The 16,627-nt window shown below is 35.9% G+C and overlaps 2 protein-coding genes and 1 long non-coding RNA gene across 4 annotated transcripts in view; 2 read left to right on the plus strand and 1 right to left on the minus strand.

The window, feature by feature from the left end:
* Window positions 1–16,627, plus strand: part of LOC116171341 (tRNA (cytosine(34)-C(5))-methyltransferase) — a 19,542-nt gene continuing 2,915 nt past the window's right edge. Inside the window, exons 1-10 of the mRNA XM_031488123.1 lie at window positions 1–139; window positions 189–269; window positions 323–525; window positions 1,987–2,164; window positions 2,221–2,463; window positions 2,510–2,622; window positions 2,671–2,858; window positions 13,724–13,868; window positions 13,924–14,385; window positions 14,437–14,603. Coding sequence (XP_031343983.1) covers window positions 101–139; window positions 189–269; window positions 323–525; window positions 1,987–2,164; window positions 2,221–2,463; window positions 2,510–2,622; window positions 2,671–2,858; window positions 13,724–13,868; window positions 13,924–14,385; window positions 14,437–14,603 — 1,819 coding nt within the window. The 5' untranslated portion in view covers window positions 1–100. The remainder of the gene's footprint in view (window positions 140–188; window positions 270–322; window positions 526–1,986; window positions 2,165–2,220; window positions 2,464–2,509; window positions 2,623–2,670; window positions 2,859–13,723; window positions 13,869–13,923; window positions 14,386–14,436; window positions 14,604–16,627) is intronic.
* On the minus strand, window positions 7,490–8,565 carry LOC116171360. Of its 2 annotated transcripts, XR_004145437.1 has the most exons (4): window positions 8,442–8,565; window positions 8,207–8,354; window positions 7,962–8,154; window positions 7,495–7,910 (listed from the first exon to the last, which is right to left on the minus strand). It is a non-coding gene; the product is annotated as an uncharacterized LOC116171360 (long non-coding RNA). The 2 variants fall into 2 exon arrangements; XR_004145436.1 differs by lacking the exon at window positions 8,442–8,565 and having other exon boundaries at window positions 7,490–7,910; window positions 8,207–8,348.
* LOC116171354 (leucine-rich repeat-containing protein 15-like) lies at window positions 11,676–12,828 on the plus strand. Its single transcript, XM_031488144.1, has one exon. It carries the CDS (start codon window positions 11,745–11,747, stop codon window positions 12,792–12,794), a length of 1,050 nt encoding a protein of 349 aa, XP_031344004.1. The 5' UTR covers window positions 11,676–11,744; the 3' UTR covers window positions 12,795–12,828.

A 16,627-nucleotide genomic window follows, 5' to 3' on the forward strand; every position in this document is an offset into this window, starting at 1 on the left:
TCCACTCCCACCCCCTCTTCTACTAATTATTAGAGGTTAGAAGACGTGCGTTTTTCTTTTAAAATCCGGTTATCATTTGGTTATTATACAAAATCTTGAAATGGGTAGACGAAATCGGCATTTAAAAAGGAAGCAGAATGTGTGTAAAGAAATTCGTTAGTAAACATTTATTTAAATGTCTGTTTTAGGGTGCAGAGCTACCGAAAACTCCAAGGAAGGCCTATGAATTTATAGTAAAGGAGAACGAAAAGTTTGTGAAATATTATCAAGTGAGTGGAAGATGGCATTTATGCTATTTCTGTCAACTAACACACATTTTCAGACACAAAACATATGCAAACCGGAAGAATGGGACGATTTCATTACAGCAATAAAATCTGACTTACCCGCAACATTTCGTATTACAGGATCGAAGGAAGAGGCGCAGAGAATGCTTGAAATTGTACAGGGTGAATTGATTCAGGATTGCTTACATCAAACGGAGGATGGAAAGGAGGAGGCTACCAGTATGGCCCCTTTACCATGGTAAATTAGGTTCCGATTGCTTGATATTTTTCCTCTAAGCACTTATTGTACACTGCTACAAATTATATTCTTAGGCAGTGGAAAAGGTTTAAAGCTGTCCATTTCCAGTCTTTGTGTAGTCAAGGAAATCAGGGGTGTCCTATACCCTGAAAGTGGGTCCGCTTTTTCAGTTTCTGAAATTAAGCAGCTTCTGAGAAAGCTTCATTTAAACAACTAATTAATACCTCGGTCAGTAATTCCTACTTTAGTAGTCATTATAGAGGCTGCTGTGTAGTGTGGGTTTTGCAAGATTGGCGGGAAATTACTCAATGTTGAGTCGATTTATTGTTTTCTGTTTCTGTATTCTGATTGGACGAAAAAATGAGTTTTATTGGCAAAAAAGGGTTTTACATTCCGGAATGGGAGTTACTAAAAAAAAAAGTAGTGGAAAGTTGGTTGTTCTGAAAGGTTTGAGCGGACAGTAAAAGTTACGTCAATCACCTGTAAATCACAGCAGGGTGGATTTTGTTTTTTGTTAGGCAATTGGTATCGAACTTCCGTCTTTATTAGCCGCTCTGTGTATTGCTCGCATACTTAGACCAAATTTCGTTGTCACTCCTCGGGTCCGCGAATATAATTGAGTTTGGCGTCATCTATTGGTGGGAAGGCTGTCCGTCGCTATTTAGCATTAAAAGTAAAACAATTGCGTGAAAATTAGAATATACGTTTCTATTCATAAAGGGAGCCCGACCAGGCAGCACTTAGGCATACTAAAGACCCCCCTTTCTTTCGCAACTTGGTTCAGAGCCTGTTCCTCTCAGTAAAGGACCCTGTTTAGCCAAGGAGCTGATATCTTTCTCTGATCAACGCGTTACAGTGACAGACCATATGCCTGATAGTTTCATCTGCCTCACCAGAGGACCTCCACGTTGTAAGGAAGGTAGGGAGCTGCTCTCTAATTTAAACATTCAAATCAGTTGTCAGGTTCCTCCCTGTGGACGAACGCCCTCCATAGACTCATCTTGAACCCAGGATTTTACCTCTGGAGACGCGTTAAGATGGCCGCCGCCGTGTCATCCAGGAGTCCGTACAGCACTGCCAACACCTTGGTTCCTTTAGAGATGTGCCTCTGAACTGTCAGAGTCGCGCCATCCCAGGGTCTAATAAGAGGGGCAGTCCTTTCTGTAAACAATGAGCTACCCATAGCTTTGGGGTGCACTCACAATTTTGGTTGCTCCAGAACCTATAGGGTTCTTCTCAGGCTGCCCTGGAATGCTTCCCTCCGATCTGAGATGCTTGGTCCCTGACACCGGGTTGCCTCCCTTCTGTGCGCCAGTTCCATTCTTTTTGCGAATAGGAGCTGGTCCACTACCAGATCCTTGAATCAGGCTCTGCGTTGGAGTCGTCTCCATTCTGTGCTTTTCCAAAATGTCATATAATTTCAGAAATATTTGCTACTCACGTAAATAATTTTCATTTCAGGTATCCTGACAATTTAGCTTGGCAGCTAACTCTAACAAGAAAAGATATTCGACGCAGCGAGGCATATTTTAAACTCCACAACTTTTTAATCACCGAGACAGAGAACGGAACCATTTCCCGACAGGAAACTGTTAGTATGATACCACCATTGCTTTTGAATATTAAATCTCATCACAAGGTACACATTACAATTGTCTACAGTTGATACGAGATTCACGGTATAAATTTTAAAAGGTTTTGGATATTTGTGCGGCTCCTGGATCAAAAACTGCCCAAATTATAGAGATGTTACATGCCGACAGTGGAGATGCATTGCCGACAGGCTACGTGGTGGCGAATGATATTGACAATAAACGATGCTACATGTTAGTCCATCAAGCAAAACGTTTAAATTCCCCTTGTATGGCTGTTATAAACCATGATGGTGCTATTTTACCTAATTTATTAGAAAATGACGAGCAAGGAGGCACGAGACAGGTTGTGGTGCATGTCTGTAAATCAACAATTTTAATAATAATTTAAGGTTCAATATGATCGTATTCTGTGTGATGTGCCATGTTCTGGAGACGGAACTTTAAGGAAAAACCCGGATATTTGGATGAAGTGGACACCTGCCAACTGTCTCCACCAACACATGTACTTGAATACTACTATTTGTATTTTAATAATGAATGTTATTTGTAGAGTACAGTCTAGAGTATTACGCCGAGGAGCTGAACTATTAAAGGTAGGGGGGCAATTGGTATACTCCACTTGCTCTTTAAACCCTTTGGAAAACGAAGCTGTTATACATCGTACTCTAGTAGAAACAAATGGTGCTCTTGAATTAGTTGATGTTTCACATGTTTTACCAGAATTAAAACACGATCCAGGTTAGTAATATCTTACTCTAGTTATAGCGTGTTCCATAAATGCGCTGTTTTTGGTCAATTTTGATTGTTTGTCACTTTTGCGGGTTTTGCCAATTCATTTTTTGAAAAATTGTTGAAGGTATATCTGAGCTGCATTAGAATACATATTACAAATGAGGTTTGAGGCAGAATAATCCTGTAAAGGAGATGGTGAAAAACATTAATTCACAAAAACACACTGCATGGATGGGAAATATTTAAACTTTATTTGTAAATGAAGCAAACACAATTTATACTGAATGACCTTGAGGCAGTAGGAGTTCTAGATGCGTTTTGGTTACTGCTTTAATTTCAATCAAAATGAAAATGATTCTTCCTCCAGTTGAACTCTGCACGGACCGGCTACAGAATCCTAGTCTGACGCCGCCGTTTCTGTAGAATGAAATTGGTCCTCCAGCTGCACTCTGCACGGACTGGTTACAAAATCCTGGTCTTGTGTTACGCCGTGGAGAGTTTCAACTTTCTTGTTCTCGGAAATGCACATGTAATTGTTCTTCATAATGTTACAGTATGTCGCTATTTTCGATATGCAGCCGAAAAATAGCCAAATAACAGCTTCATTGATGTTTTATCAATTTACAAAAATATTGCATACAAAAAACCATTAGATTCTTGCCGAACAATAAATGCAATGAATAAAATGTTTGTTGTTTTCCCCAACCAGTTTTACAGGGTTCGCAAATGGTCTCTTTTTTCAATGCTGGTCTCTAAAAGTCTCTATTTTTCATATTTGGTCTCTAAAGTCTCTAAATTTTGTTAAAAAAAGTATAATTCATAATTGATAATAATAATTAATAATAATTTTACTGTACATTTTTAGCGCATTTTTTAAGAATTAAAAAAATGTGCTATTGTTTGCGTTTTGTCCGTCCGGGCCCACTTCTGCCGTTTCGAACTACTTCTAGGGGAGTGGTCCTAGAGTCCTGGAATTTTTTGCAGTAGGTAGTCTATACCTTGAAGGTGGCACAGACGGCCTACAAACTTCGCAGTCCAAAAGCCCCCCCCCCCTATTAATTACGAATTATTTCCTGAGATGCTGTTTTTGAAAGTATTTGCAGAATTCTAGGAAAATGTTTGTTTTGTTTTGACAACTTTGCGCGCAGAGATAACTGTTGAGAAGTTGGTTCAAGTTTTACTGTTTGGTTTGTATTTTATTTTCGCTTATTTGCTCTTATTTAGAGGTGATGGCCGGTTTTGTTTAATTCTTGATTGATCTAACAACATACAGAAATAGTTTTTTTATAATAAAATAAAAACAAAATGGGAAAGTGTAAATTTCAAACTGAGTGGTTGAAGAAGCTAGATATTACTGGCAAAGTTGTGGAATCTTGGGGCGAAAATTTAACGACGAGAAGGTGTTTTGCATGATTTGCAGTAAAGCTTTCTCAATTGCTGCGGCAATAAGTATTTTAAGAATGTATTCATTTTATGTTGTTTTGTTGTTTAAAATGTTATTAAAATTGCAATGTTTATGCAGTTACGTTTGAACGGTTACTTTTTTTTAGATATATTGCCGTTTATGTAACCCATCTATTACAAAATAAATATTTTTTGCTTAATTTCGTATGAAAATCGGTTCTCGAAGATCTCTAAATGGTCTCTATTTTTAAATATGTAAATAGCGAGGTAAATAGAGACCAAGTCTCTATTTTTTTGCTAAAATCAGTTGCGAACCCTGGTTTTATTAATATTTCAACCCAATTTGAGACCATGGAATTCAAAAATCAGGTGGGTTCTTTATAAGGCAGGACTATTCATAATTAAAACACTAGATTTTAGAACTAATAATAATAATATAATAATAATGACATTTATTGAGCACACATTATACAAAGAACAGATGTTATACATTACATTACATAATGGGTGACTCAATGGGGTGAAGTTCAGACTGGAATAAACCGTGTTATTCCGTGTGCTCTACCATTCAACCAACTCCCTACATATGAAATTAACAACAAGAGACATAAAAAAAACCTAGCACTTTTAGCAAGTAAAGAAAAAACTATACGATAATAAAAACCATCATCCGAGTAACTCGCGCACGTTTAACTCCCTTGCCTGCCTTGAACTGTAGCTTGTATCAAGTATTCAACTTTGTCGCACTACTCTCGTATGTTTCCGTACTATTGTTTAAATTGGATTTGAGGTAGTTTAAATTTGCGCTTACCTGGTGTAAGGTCGATATTTACATTATCCACACAACCATCTCTAAAGATCGCACCTACAGCTCTGTTAACCGTTTCAAAGTAGAACTCTTGTTCATCCATTTCTGTCAATAACGCGTCCTCCATGTCTTCTTCAAGCATTATGGCATAGATCCCATTATCACAGGTATTCAAACTGTCCCCTCTGTTTGCTTTTCGTACGTACCAATTCTTATGCCACTATTTACACGCAAAGTCCTGTCACGGTCGCCACAAATGTTCTTACCCCTTGTCACTGACTTGACGCTTTTAAGTGGAGGTTGTTCATTCCTTCACAAACATGCCTTACATGTTACAACAACCGTTCAAAACTCTGGAAAGACTCCTATTTTGAGTGACTTTTACTGCTGATCCATTTTGCCACGTACACCGCGCGCTATAGCACGGCGGGCACTTAAGAGCGCCATCTCACGAGGCGTTTTTGAAACGCTGCAGAGTGGCGCGATTCAGAAGCGCACGTACCAAGTCAGGCCGCCGTTCTTTTAAAAATCGGCGTCTAGTTTGAGGACAGCGTCCATCTCGATGTACTGGGAATGACAGCTATTTTATTTCAGGTTCGCGGGTGTTAATTGCCGGTGCCCGATGGCACACGTAGCACGCCATTCGGTGGCGCTGTTGAGCGACTTAGCAGTTGTACTTGCGACGCTGCAAAGACGCGCCACACAATCGCAAGACAATTGCCAGGCAACTGTAATGTTATTAAGGCGGCTCTGCAGTGAATTAAGATTTCGATCGTGCGCCTAGATAGAAAAATTTGTAGGCGACTAACAATGCAAATTATTGATGTTTTCTCAAGGTTGTTTTATTAGAAAGGTTGTCTAGTAACTCTAAACCAATAAAATGCTTGCATTTTGAAGGCGGGAAAACGTCATCCAGAATACACATTTAAAATTGCTCATAGGTTACAATGCTAATAAAAGGAGTAAAAAATTTAGTTTTTGCAGTATATTTTTGGATTTATATACCGGGTGATTCATTAGAAGTGATGATCGCTTGAATTTCGCGCGTAAGGTTTTAGTATTTTTTGCATTGTTAGATTGACGGTTTGAATTTCGTTAGTAATTTTGTTCTGTCATGACTGTCATTTAAGAAACCAGTGTCGCGTGCCATTTGTGGTTTATTACTTTTTCCATTTTGAACAATTTTTGGAGTTGATGCACTAAAATATGTAAGAAACGTGACTGTCTGGTGTTAGTTTATAATTTGTGGTAAAACAGAAGCAGTATTTGAAGATTATAAATAAGTAAACGATTTACTGAAAGCATGATGATACACCACTGCAATTAAATAAATGATCATCAGTTCGTACCAACTTCAGAATTTTTTTGATTTGCGGGAAATTCAAATTGTCCTCACTTCTAATGAATCACCCGGTAGGTATATGTATATAAGGGTGGATCTTATATTGGAAATCTTGGAAGTTTATCGACTTCCACCTTTGAAAGCAATCAAAGTATTGAAAAAATGAGTGTGGTGCGTAAGCTGTTTTACATTGCACGAGAACTTGTGGAAATGTAATCAAATTAATTTTAGAGGTGGAATTGGATAAAATTCCGTAATCTACAAAATAGGAACCACCCCTATGTATCAATACCTAGGCTTTGGGAATTAAAACTCTAAACATTCTTTAGCGGATGACGCCAAATAAAATGCTGTTGCGTTTTATGAAATATGTATGTATATTTATAGTATGTACAAAATGGTAACCGAGATGCACACGGCGAGCTCTGTCGTTGGGGTGAGCCCAGATGCAGGTCTTCTGACTGATGGAGTGTGGCGCGAGGTCGAGCTGGCAAGGCGACCTGGTTCTGCAGGTGGAGAGCTTTTTGTTTCTTGAAGTGCAGTCGAAGCAGAAATTGCGTTGCACTTTGCAGAGTTCGTGGCTCTGCTTTTAAACGTTTGCGGCCAGGGACGCTACGCTTTCATCGGTTGGCCGTTTTGACCAATGAGGGCGCAGCACATTTTAGTTTGCTGCCGGATGTGAAACATTTTCTTACCCATTCTTTAAGAACGGTAGGGTCCTTGGGAAACGTAAAAACCGAGATTTTATTTACACCAGGATGAGGAATTTTAGTGTTACCGCCACTCATCTAAAAAAAACTTAATTATAACATACAAAAGTGCATATAATTGATGAACTAACATTTCAATCACGGCTATGAAAACCCACAAAATTCACAAACTAAATGTCTTTATATTGCAAAAAACAGGTATCAAAATTCAACAAATTTTAAACAAATAAACTATAACTCAAGAAAAATAAGCACCCGCGCGACTACAAACAACGTTGAACGTCAATGTCTGAATTCTCGATGACGTATACATTTCGTCCCTCCCGCTTCCGCCCACATAGTTACCAGGTAACCTTTGAAATAAAATAACCTTGATGTTTTCTAATGTAGATTCTAAAACACTGCAGGCTATAGGTGCTATTCATTCACAAACAAAGCAATTAGTATCTAAATAAATATCAATTCAAATACCCCTTCTCTTTTCTTTCTTTGGTAATTTGTTGAGTTGGGTTTTGTAACGGATTTTTCATACTACCTATGCATTCTAATTAATCTTAAAACTCTACTTTACTCTGCTATACTTTATTCTACTCTTCATTCTTGTTTACCTAAAATTCAAATTCAAATTTAGTAACTTTCACCTTTCTGTATTACTATTTCCTGTTACTGATAACTATTATCACTTTTCCTTTCACGTTGCTCTTATCAATTTTACTCGGCACTTCCTTGAAGACATTTTGTCGACATACATGTGTTTCCACCAATTCTTCATTTTACTGCGATATTACCAGTTTCTGTAGAAGGATTTCGAGGGATTTGGTGTAACGAAATATTTAAGTACGTACCGTATTTTTTGGTATTTAATTTTCTACGCTATTGCGGATCATCAAACACATTCACTTAAAGCTCGCCTAACATCGTAGAGGTTGTTTTCCATAGTGTAACAGTATTCAAATTATCCTTATTTTAGCTTTTATCTCTATCTGATTGTGCCTTCGAGCATTGTTGTCCCGTGAAGGACCTTATTTTTGTCGTCGTCTGTAAGATCAAGATCACACGCACCGTCGAGGCAATTACATACCGTACTTACATCTGTGTTGGAGGATTCCCCTTCATACCACCCGAGTGGCGGATAACCATCGTCACCTTTGCCGTTCGCCGCGCTCTTATTCCGGACTACTGCGCTGGCAAGTCCCCTACATCTTCGGCTAATCCAAAGGTCAGCTGTCATGTGTGTGCTGTCCAACATTATCGTTCAGTATTGAAATAAAGAACAGGGAATTCATCCACCGAGCATATTCTGATCTTAATCTTATCCTACTTACCTCTTTCTAAGCTATCCTTCATTCCGTTTCTTTCCTTAGTTCTCCTGAACCTGCTGTGTTGTTTTTTTGTGTTTCACGATGTTTTTTTATGACAATATTTAAACTTGTATAATTTGAGGTTATGTTTTAATTGGAGGTTATGATTCAGTCAAATTTTGGCCGCATTCAAGTAATTTATTTTTAACGTTTGAAATACCTACTTACCAGTCAGTGTGTATACATTTTAATTTCGGTTGTAAAGCATATCACAAGACATATATTTATAGTAGCATACCTAGGTAAGGTAAGTGTGGTTGAGGAGTTATCCCGGTAGCGCTATCAATAACCCTGGCCTTGGCAAACGTCATTTAACTCGCCTTAACGCCTCGAGCGAGTACACTTTTCTTGTGGTCGCTAATTTAATTTAATTTTTTTTTTCATTTGAATTGTACCTATTGATTTTTTTTTTCTTCATCTTTCTTGCGCAGACTAAAATCATAACAATTATCCGACTGATTAATCTAAATAAATCTTGATTTACCTCCTAGAATTTTGTGCTATTTTATGTGTGTGTGTCTACCTCCCTTGAGTTTAGTACCGTCTCCGGCTTCATCGACTACACCCTGTTCTCTGAAGCAGGAACAGAATCTGCCATATATCGTTGCGTTTTCCGCTTCTGGCGCCCTTAAATACCCACGAACCTCCCCTCTCTGCAGCCGGCAACGATTTTATTTTCCCTTCGCCAGAAGACTGATAGCTTATACCAAGGGTTTATTTGTGTGTTTGGCCCGTGGCAGTTTATTTTGAAATGACTACATTAATCATAGACAAATACCCTTACCACTACCTAGAAGTATTCAATTTAAATCTGAACATACCAACATACTTTTTACAAACAACGTTGAACGTCAATGTCTGAATTCTCGATGACGTATACATTTCGTCCCTCCCGCTTCCGCCCACATAGTTACCAGGTAACCTTTGAAATAAAATAACCTTGATGTTTTCTAATGTAGATTCTAAAACACTGCAGGCTATAGGTGCTATTCATTCACAAACAAAGCAATTAGTATCTAAATAAATATCAATTCAAATACCCCTTCTCTTTTCTTTCTTTGGTAATTTGTTGAGTTGGGTTTATTTTGAAATGACTACATTAATCATAGACAAATACCCTTACCACTACCTAGAAGTATTCAATTTAAATCTGAACATACCAACATACTTTTTTATTATCTATCGCAAGAAAATATTATCATGATTTATTCACTTCTGGTTCTACTGGATGTCGATAGCAACTTTCTTATTTTAAATAGAGCATCCTATATTTTATTACATTTTCGAAATCTACATGAAAATCTACGTCGTTTGATACCAATTTCCCTATACCCAGCATCAAAGGTTTTCAAGTTTAATTCAAAAATAGACAGTACTGACTTGATTCTACGTGACAATGATTTAAATTTTGATCGCCCTTCTACAGGGTGTTTTAAAACTAATGGTCAAATTTATTAACTTCAACAACAAATTTTACATCAATCTAGTATTACATCCCGTATACCTATCTGTTATGCTTTCCGTTTTATTTTAGCTTTTCTAAAATTGTGACCCTTATGCATAATTTTGCTCACTTACTTTCTCTTAACCAAAAATAATATTTGAGTTACTATGCAACGTCTTGTACAAAGTTGACCAGCTTATATAATCAAATTAAACTTATATAAATAATATATATAATTATATAATAATAATTATATAAACTTATATAATCTTGTGGCAAATGGATAACCTTCCATGCCATTTAAAAAAAAATGCATAATTTTCTTAGGATGCCTTGAAATAAATACGTTGGAAGACCTGTCAGACCTTTTTATAGTTATAGTTGATAATATAATGACAGATAATAAAAAGTTAAATAAAGATGGCATAATAAACACACAGGTAATAACAAACGACAAAATAAAAAAAACATCAATTGAGGTTTTGTTCTACGTGGCCACCGTTTTTTTCAATGCGTAATCCTCCGATTAATCCCGTTGGTGTCGCTTCTTTAATGTCTACTACATCCATTTCACTAAAAGGTCTTCCTAGCCTAACTTCCAGTTCTGCACGAAAAGCAACTGGTGTGAAGTAAACGTTGTCTTTATATGACCCCACACAAAAAAGCCCAATGGCGTTATATCTGAAGTTCTAGATCAACGCCACAGAGCTCTGGCTCCTGTCTTCAAAAATGTTCTTCAAAGACATACAAGCATCATGGATAGAATGAGCCGGCGCTCCGTCATGTTGAAATCAGGTTATTTGAAGGCCTCCTAAGAAAATTATGCATAACGGTCACAATTTTTAGAAAATCTATAATAAAAAGGAAAGCATAACAGATAGGTATAGGGAATGTAATACTAAATCGATGTAGAATTTTTTTTATTGAAAAGTGCAAAAAACAGCATGTTTCGTTTGAAAAAATCTACTTTTTAAGGTTTGAAGTTAATAAAGTTGACTATTAGCTTTGAAACACCCTGTAGAGCGATCAAAATTTAAATCATTGTCACGCAGCATCAAGTGAGTACTGTCGATTTTGGAATACTTTTTGAAATTCAAGTCAACGGAGTCATAAATACAGCTCAAAGAATAGCAATCAAACATCAAACATTTGGAAAAATCTTGAATAACTTGAAAATCTTTGATTCTGGGTATAGGGAAATTGGTATCAAACGGCGTAGATTTTCATGTAGATTTCGAAAATGCAATAAAAATACAGGGTGTTCTATTTAAAATAAGAAGTTGCTATCGACATGCGATAGAACCGGAGGTGAAACGGTCATGATAATATTTTCTTTCGATATGTCAAGAAAAACTATGATGGTATGCACATTTTCAGATTTATTTGATCAATGAAAGGTTGTGTACTTTTAGGTAACGGTTTGCGTGAAACAGTAATACTTGGTGTAATTACGGAGGTAGGTATCCACAAGAATCTTATCTTTACAAACTTCTAATCAATGAAACCAGCAAAGAAATAAATTAAATTACATTATTAGCTAATTACACGAAGGTGTTAATGACGCCGGACAAAGCCCGAAGAGGACTTCATGATGTCATCAAAACATTTTCCTTAATTTTTTTTCTTAATTTAAGGGATGAAAAAGATATATCTATGTACAATCATACAATTTTGGTAGCTGGTTGTAAATGGCCAAACCCCATGTCCGTATGTTTTATAGCGGCGCCGTTATCTTCAAGATAAACTTTAAACAGCTTATCACAATGTCATAGTGGTAGATAACCTCAGTCGTTAAATTACAATTGAACACATGTGGTAAGAAAATGCATGCCTTATGGTTAGTGGCGTTCTTTGCAATCTTCACCAATGGCAGCGAAGAGGGAACGTTTAAAGATACATTGCTAAAATTTTCAATAGATGAAGTGGGCGATTTTTCTTTACTGCAGCGTGTAACCGGTTCGGTGACACCAAGAATTGTGTCATCACAAGTTAAGATCGTCGAGTGTTACAACCAAACCGTGCCCATTATCAAACAAGGAGCAATAGCAGATATGAAGGAATTAATGACCCTGGTGTTCACCGGTAATAAAATTAACAAAATTAAATTTGCCGCCTTTCTCAACTTGCCTAAGCTCGAAGACATGGTGTTGGTGAATAACCAAATTAGAATGATCGAAATTGGGGTGTTTGGTGTTTTACCTTCCGTTTCGCGAATAAATTTACACAATAATCGCTTAACTTTCTTCGAACATGGAACGTTTACCAACATGCCTAATTTAATGAATCTCATCGTAAGTAATAACGGGCTTGATTCTATTGAACATCAATGGTTTGACATCGATTCTCGTTTGACAGTGCTTGAGCTGTCCAATAATTTGATTAGAAGAATACCGATTGATGCTTTTAAAAACACACAAAAATTAGAGATAGTCAACCTGAGCGACAACAAAATACTTACTGTAGACGAGAGAGCTTTCGAAGGACTATCGACATTATTCACACTCAATTTGAGTAACAACAGGATATACCAGTTAACTGGGCGACTTTTTAAGCCATTGGTTGCATTGGATGAATTGATGTTACACGGAAACAATCTGACCTACATTCACAGACAAATTTTGGAAGACGTCAGTACTACTTTGAAGGTATTGACAATCTACTCCAACCCCTGGCAATGTGCATGTTATGATAACATACATCAATGGGCGGCCAAGAGGGCCAAATTAGAAATCGATAGTGTTATCGGGTGTAAGATTGAATTTAATCCTGTCTGTGTGATTCCTTTTACTAATTCGGAGGAGTGTTTGGAAGATCCTGACGATGAGTTAGATTACATGTTCTACAGCCAATTTAATGTGACCAACCATTGTTAATTAAATATGCAAAATAAATAAATAGTGAAGCTACTGTTTTTTTTTTACACCTCGGCTGTGAATATTTACAGCTTCTTTAGTAGCAGCCTGACAAATATTCTACCTTTAGATGCGTACTTCTTTGTTCCATCTGATAGCAAAAATGCTTAACCAGTAAGTATTTGAGTTTCTATTAAATTATTTACCAATCAACATCGCCAAATCTTTTAATATGTATCTCTTTTTTTTTTTAAATTAAGCTTTAATTAATAGTCCCCTTTAGACACCTGAAAATTCTTTCAGCATGCTGATGAGTATCAAGTATTTAGTTGAGTTAACTACAGGGTGTCCCATTTGCAGCATTTTTATACAGTATGTCCATAATGCATAAAGTTTGAAAATATCTGTTCGCTAAAGAGATGTAGGGGAAAATCAAAAAAATTGCCAATTTCGAAATGAACCTATATTTCCTTTGTTAAAAGGGATGCAAAAAATGTTTATTACAAACGTTTCTCTATAATGCATGTTGAATAATCTTTCCAAAAAAGTATACGGGGTAAAAAAGTTATCAGGCCCAACCTCATTTCTTCTTTATATTAATTTAAAAAGATAGCATATTAAATTTTTGTTTCAAAAATCTAACTAAAAAATTAAATCAATATTGCTTTTAAAAGATTCAAAATGATTTTATATAAGATTTTTTAACAATTTTTAAATCTTTTTTTATCGCCACTGGCGAGTATTTTTGAAAAGAAAATTTAATATGCCCTCTTTTTAGATTACTTTTGTAGAAACTTACAGATATGGAAAAAAGTATTCTCTATAACAAAAGAAATATAACTTTTTATGAGGTCTCAGTTCTCATATAGCTATGAACTGTATGTTCCATGAAAGAATTTAATTTTGGTAACTAGACACAATGATAAGTAATGTTTTGATGTTTGTTGTAGGTTTAGAAACATGGTTGGTTAGTAGTAAAGATTTGGAATTTTATAAATCATTCGACGAGGTAAATAATAAATGGAAGACTGTTATTAGACCACAAATGTTTCCTCCTAAAGTGGAAGATCGGGATCGATACCATCTCAATCGTTGGTAATATAGCTAAATAACGCCTTTGTTATAGGTCTTAATGTTTGAGATGTTGTAGTTTACGAATTCTACCACACCATCAAAATACCGGGGCATTTTTTGTTGCCGTGTTACGAAAAGTGAAACCTATATCTGCAGGGGAAGGCGAAAAAGCTGAGGGGGTGGATACGTCATCAGCATCTGAAAGCAACATAAACAACAAGCGAGAGAACCAGAACGATTTTTCTAGAGGATCTAGGAAAAAACGTCGTTTTGACGGTTACAAGGAAGATCCCTTCGTATTTTTCACAGAGGGCGAAGCAGTTTGGGAAGATATCAAAACTTATTATCACATTTCGGACAGTTTCGATTCAAAGTGTCTTTTGACTAGATGCCACGGTGGCAAAAAGAAAAATATTTATTTCACATCACCGGCTGTTAAAGATTTAGTACTTAACAATCAACAGATGGTGAAATTTATAAACACTGGAATACGAACTTTCGTTCGATCTGATAATCGCAACATGAAATGTGCCTTTAGGTATACTATCGTTTTCAACCTAATACTTTTATAGATTAATTGTTTTTCTAGGCTTGCACAGGAGGGATTGGAAAGTATTTTTCCGTACATAGGCGGAGACCGCAAAATAAGCATACCGAGAGACGATTTGATTACACTATTGCTTAATGATAATCCCGAAAAACCTCCAAACATTGTAGATTTGTCTGAAGTAGTACAAAAGCAAGTGGATAATTTGAGTAAGTTGTCTGATGTGTGGTGGGAAAATGCAGTTGAAAATTAAAGAAATCAACTGCACAATACAATTATTTTGTCTGAGTAATTTGATAGTAAAATTACTACCAAATTACAGCCCAAATAATTGATTCTCTACGTAATTTTTTTACAAGGGTAGGTAAATGTACAGGGTGGTCCAAGTCGGACATTTTCTTATGGAAACGCCCTTTATTTTAAGAGATAGAAAAAAATGGACCTAGGTGCCTGGAACTCAAGAGAAAATTACTGACGCCAACAAAATTCAGCTGTCTAATCGTGTGGCCGGTAGGGGGCGTTTCTTCTAATTTAGTCGATTTCTTTGCCCTATAACTGTCTTATTATTAAAGATAATAATAAAATCTTTCTTAGAGCACTTTTTTTATGTAGAATCCATCGCGATACAATAAAAATACAGGGTGTTTGGTTTTTCTTATAGGACGTTAAACTACATTTTTTTCATATGGAGCATCCTATATATTTTGGAGTTTTTGAAGAGTGTAAAATTTCCTAAATTTCGATGATCACTTATTATTTATATTAAATATGATTTCTAATAGTGCATTTTATACATTAAATTATTTTTATTGCAGACATCTAGGTTTCCATGGTGAACAAAAGATAGCAGAAAACGACAATTTCTTTATTATCTGCATTAGTTATTTATATATTATATTATTTATTTGTTTTATTCACATGAGTTTTCATGTCCCTTGTTTTTTGTGTGGTATTCGAAATAAAAAATATTTGGAACGAATAAACATTTTCAAATAACCAAGAAATTGTCATTTTAAACAATCCTGCCATCTTTTGTTCGCCATGGAAACTTAGATGTCTGCAGTTATAATATTGTACGGTTGGTTTCTCCAGCATTACTTACTACTTAAGTCTGACTTAAGTTTAACGTTACTGAGCAACTGACTAATTTCGACCAACCACAAACTCGTCGCATCTTAAGCCTTACTTAACTTTTAAATAATGTTGGAAAAACCTGGCATAAATGTATAAAAAGCAATATTCCAAATAATATTTAATATAAATATAACAAGTGATACATAAAAATTTCAGAAATGTTACGGTCTTTTGAAAAACTCCAAAAAAAATGGTCTATATAAAAAAATGTAGTTGAGGGTCGTATAAGAAAAATCAAACACCCTGTATAAAAACTGCGCATCTCGATGGATTGTACATAAAAAAGTGCCCTAAGAAAGATTTTGCCAAAATCAATTATCTTTAATAGAAAGTTATGGCGCATTAAAGAAATCGACTGTTACTGTTACACAACGAATTTCGTGGAATTCTCTCCATTTTCGTTGTCCGGCCAAGAATTGTAGTGGAATTTTTTTCGCATTTTCAAAAACTAATTTCAGTTTCGTGATATTCAAAAACCCCCAGATACCAAATTTCGTCAAAATCAGAATTTTTTTCGCATTCTTTCAGTGGAATTTTAAAAAAATTTTGCAACATAAGAAAGGGCATACCTGGAATCCTATTCAAAGACGTGCCATCAGTCTTTCTAATTCTTATGGTTGCTTTTTTTTACCATTTTTTTTATTTGGAATAAATGCTTGTTTTGATCCCCTCTACCGCCCAATTTTTTTCACATACTTATATGTGACACCCTGTATATCGATTGAGCGTGGTTTGAACTTTGAAGAATATACAGTATGTTATTTGGTCAGATACAAAAATTTGGTCAAATATGATTTATGCCATCGCATTATGAAACTATGTTGTAAGATATATGAAACGAGCACTCATTTTGCGATACGACAACATAAAATATGCATATGGTTGATATACAAAAAATTAAGAAATTTGTGATTCAATATTTAGAAAACTTACTTACATACCGTCTGCTGTCAGAATGCGCGCTAGCTGTTGTGTTACATGGGTACATTGTATCGCGCAAAAGTGAGCAAGTTAACGTAGATCTTTTCTGTGTGGTATGGCACACGGCGCGGGCGTGCTAAATTTCATGTTTTCTAAATATTGAATTACGAATTTCTCA

The sequence above is a fragment of the Photinus pyralis genome, unplaced genomic scaffold (assembly GCF_008802855.1).
Source record: "Photinus pyralis isolate 1611_PpyrPB1 unplaced genomic scaffold, Ppyr1.3 Ppyr1.4_LG1, whole genome shotgun sequence".
NCBI classification, from domain to species: domain Eukaryota; kingdom Metazoa; phylum Arthropoda; class Insecta; order Coleoptera; family Lampyridae; genus Photinus; species Photinus pyralis.

Bases quoted from the DNA above. Each gene is read 5' to 3' on its own strand.
- LOC116171354 (XM_031488144.1), top strand. From the start codon at position 11,745: ATGCATGCCTTATGGTTAGTGGCGTTCTTTGCAATCTTCACCAATGGC.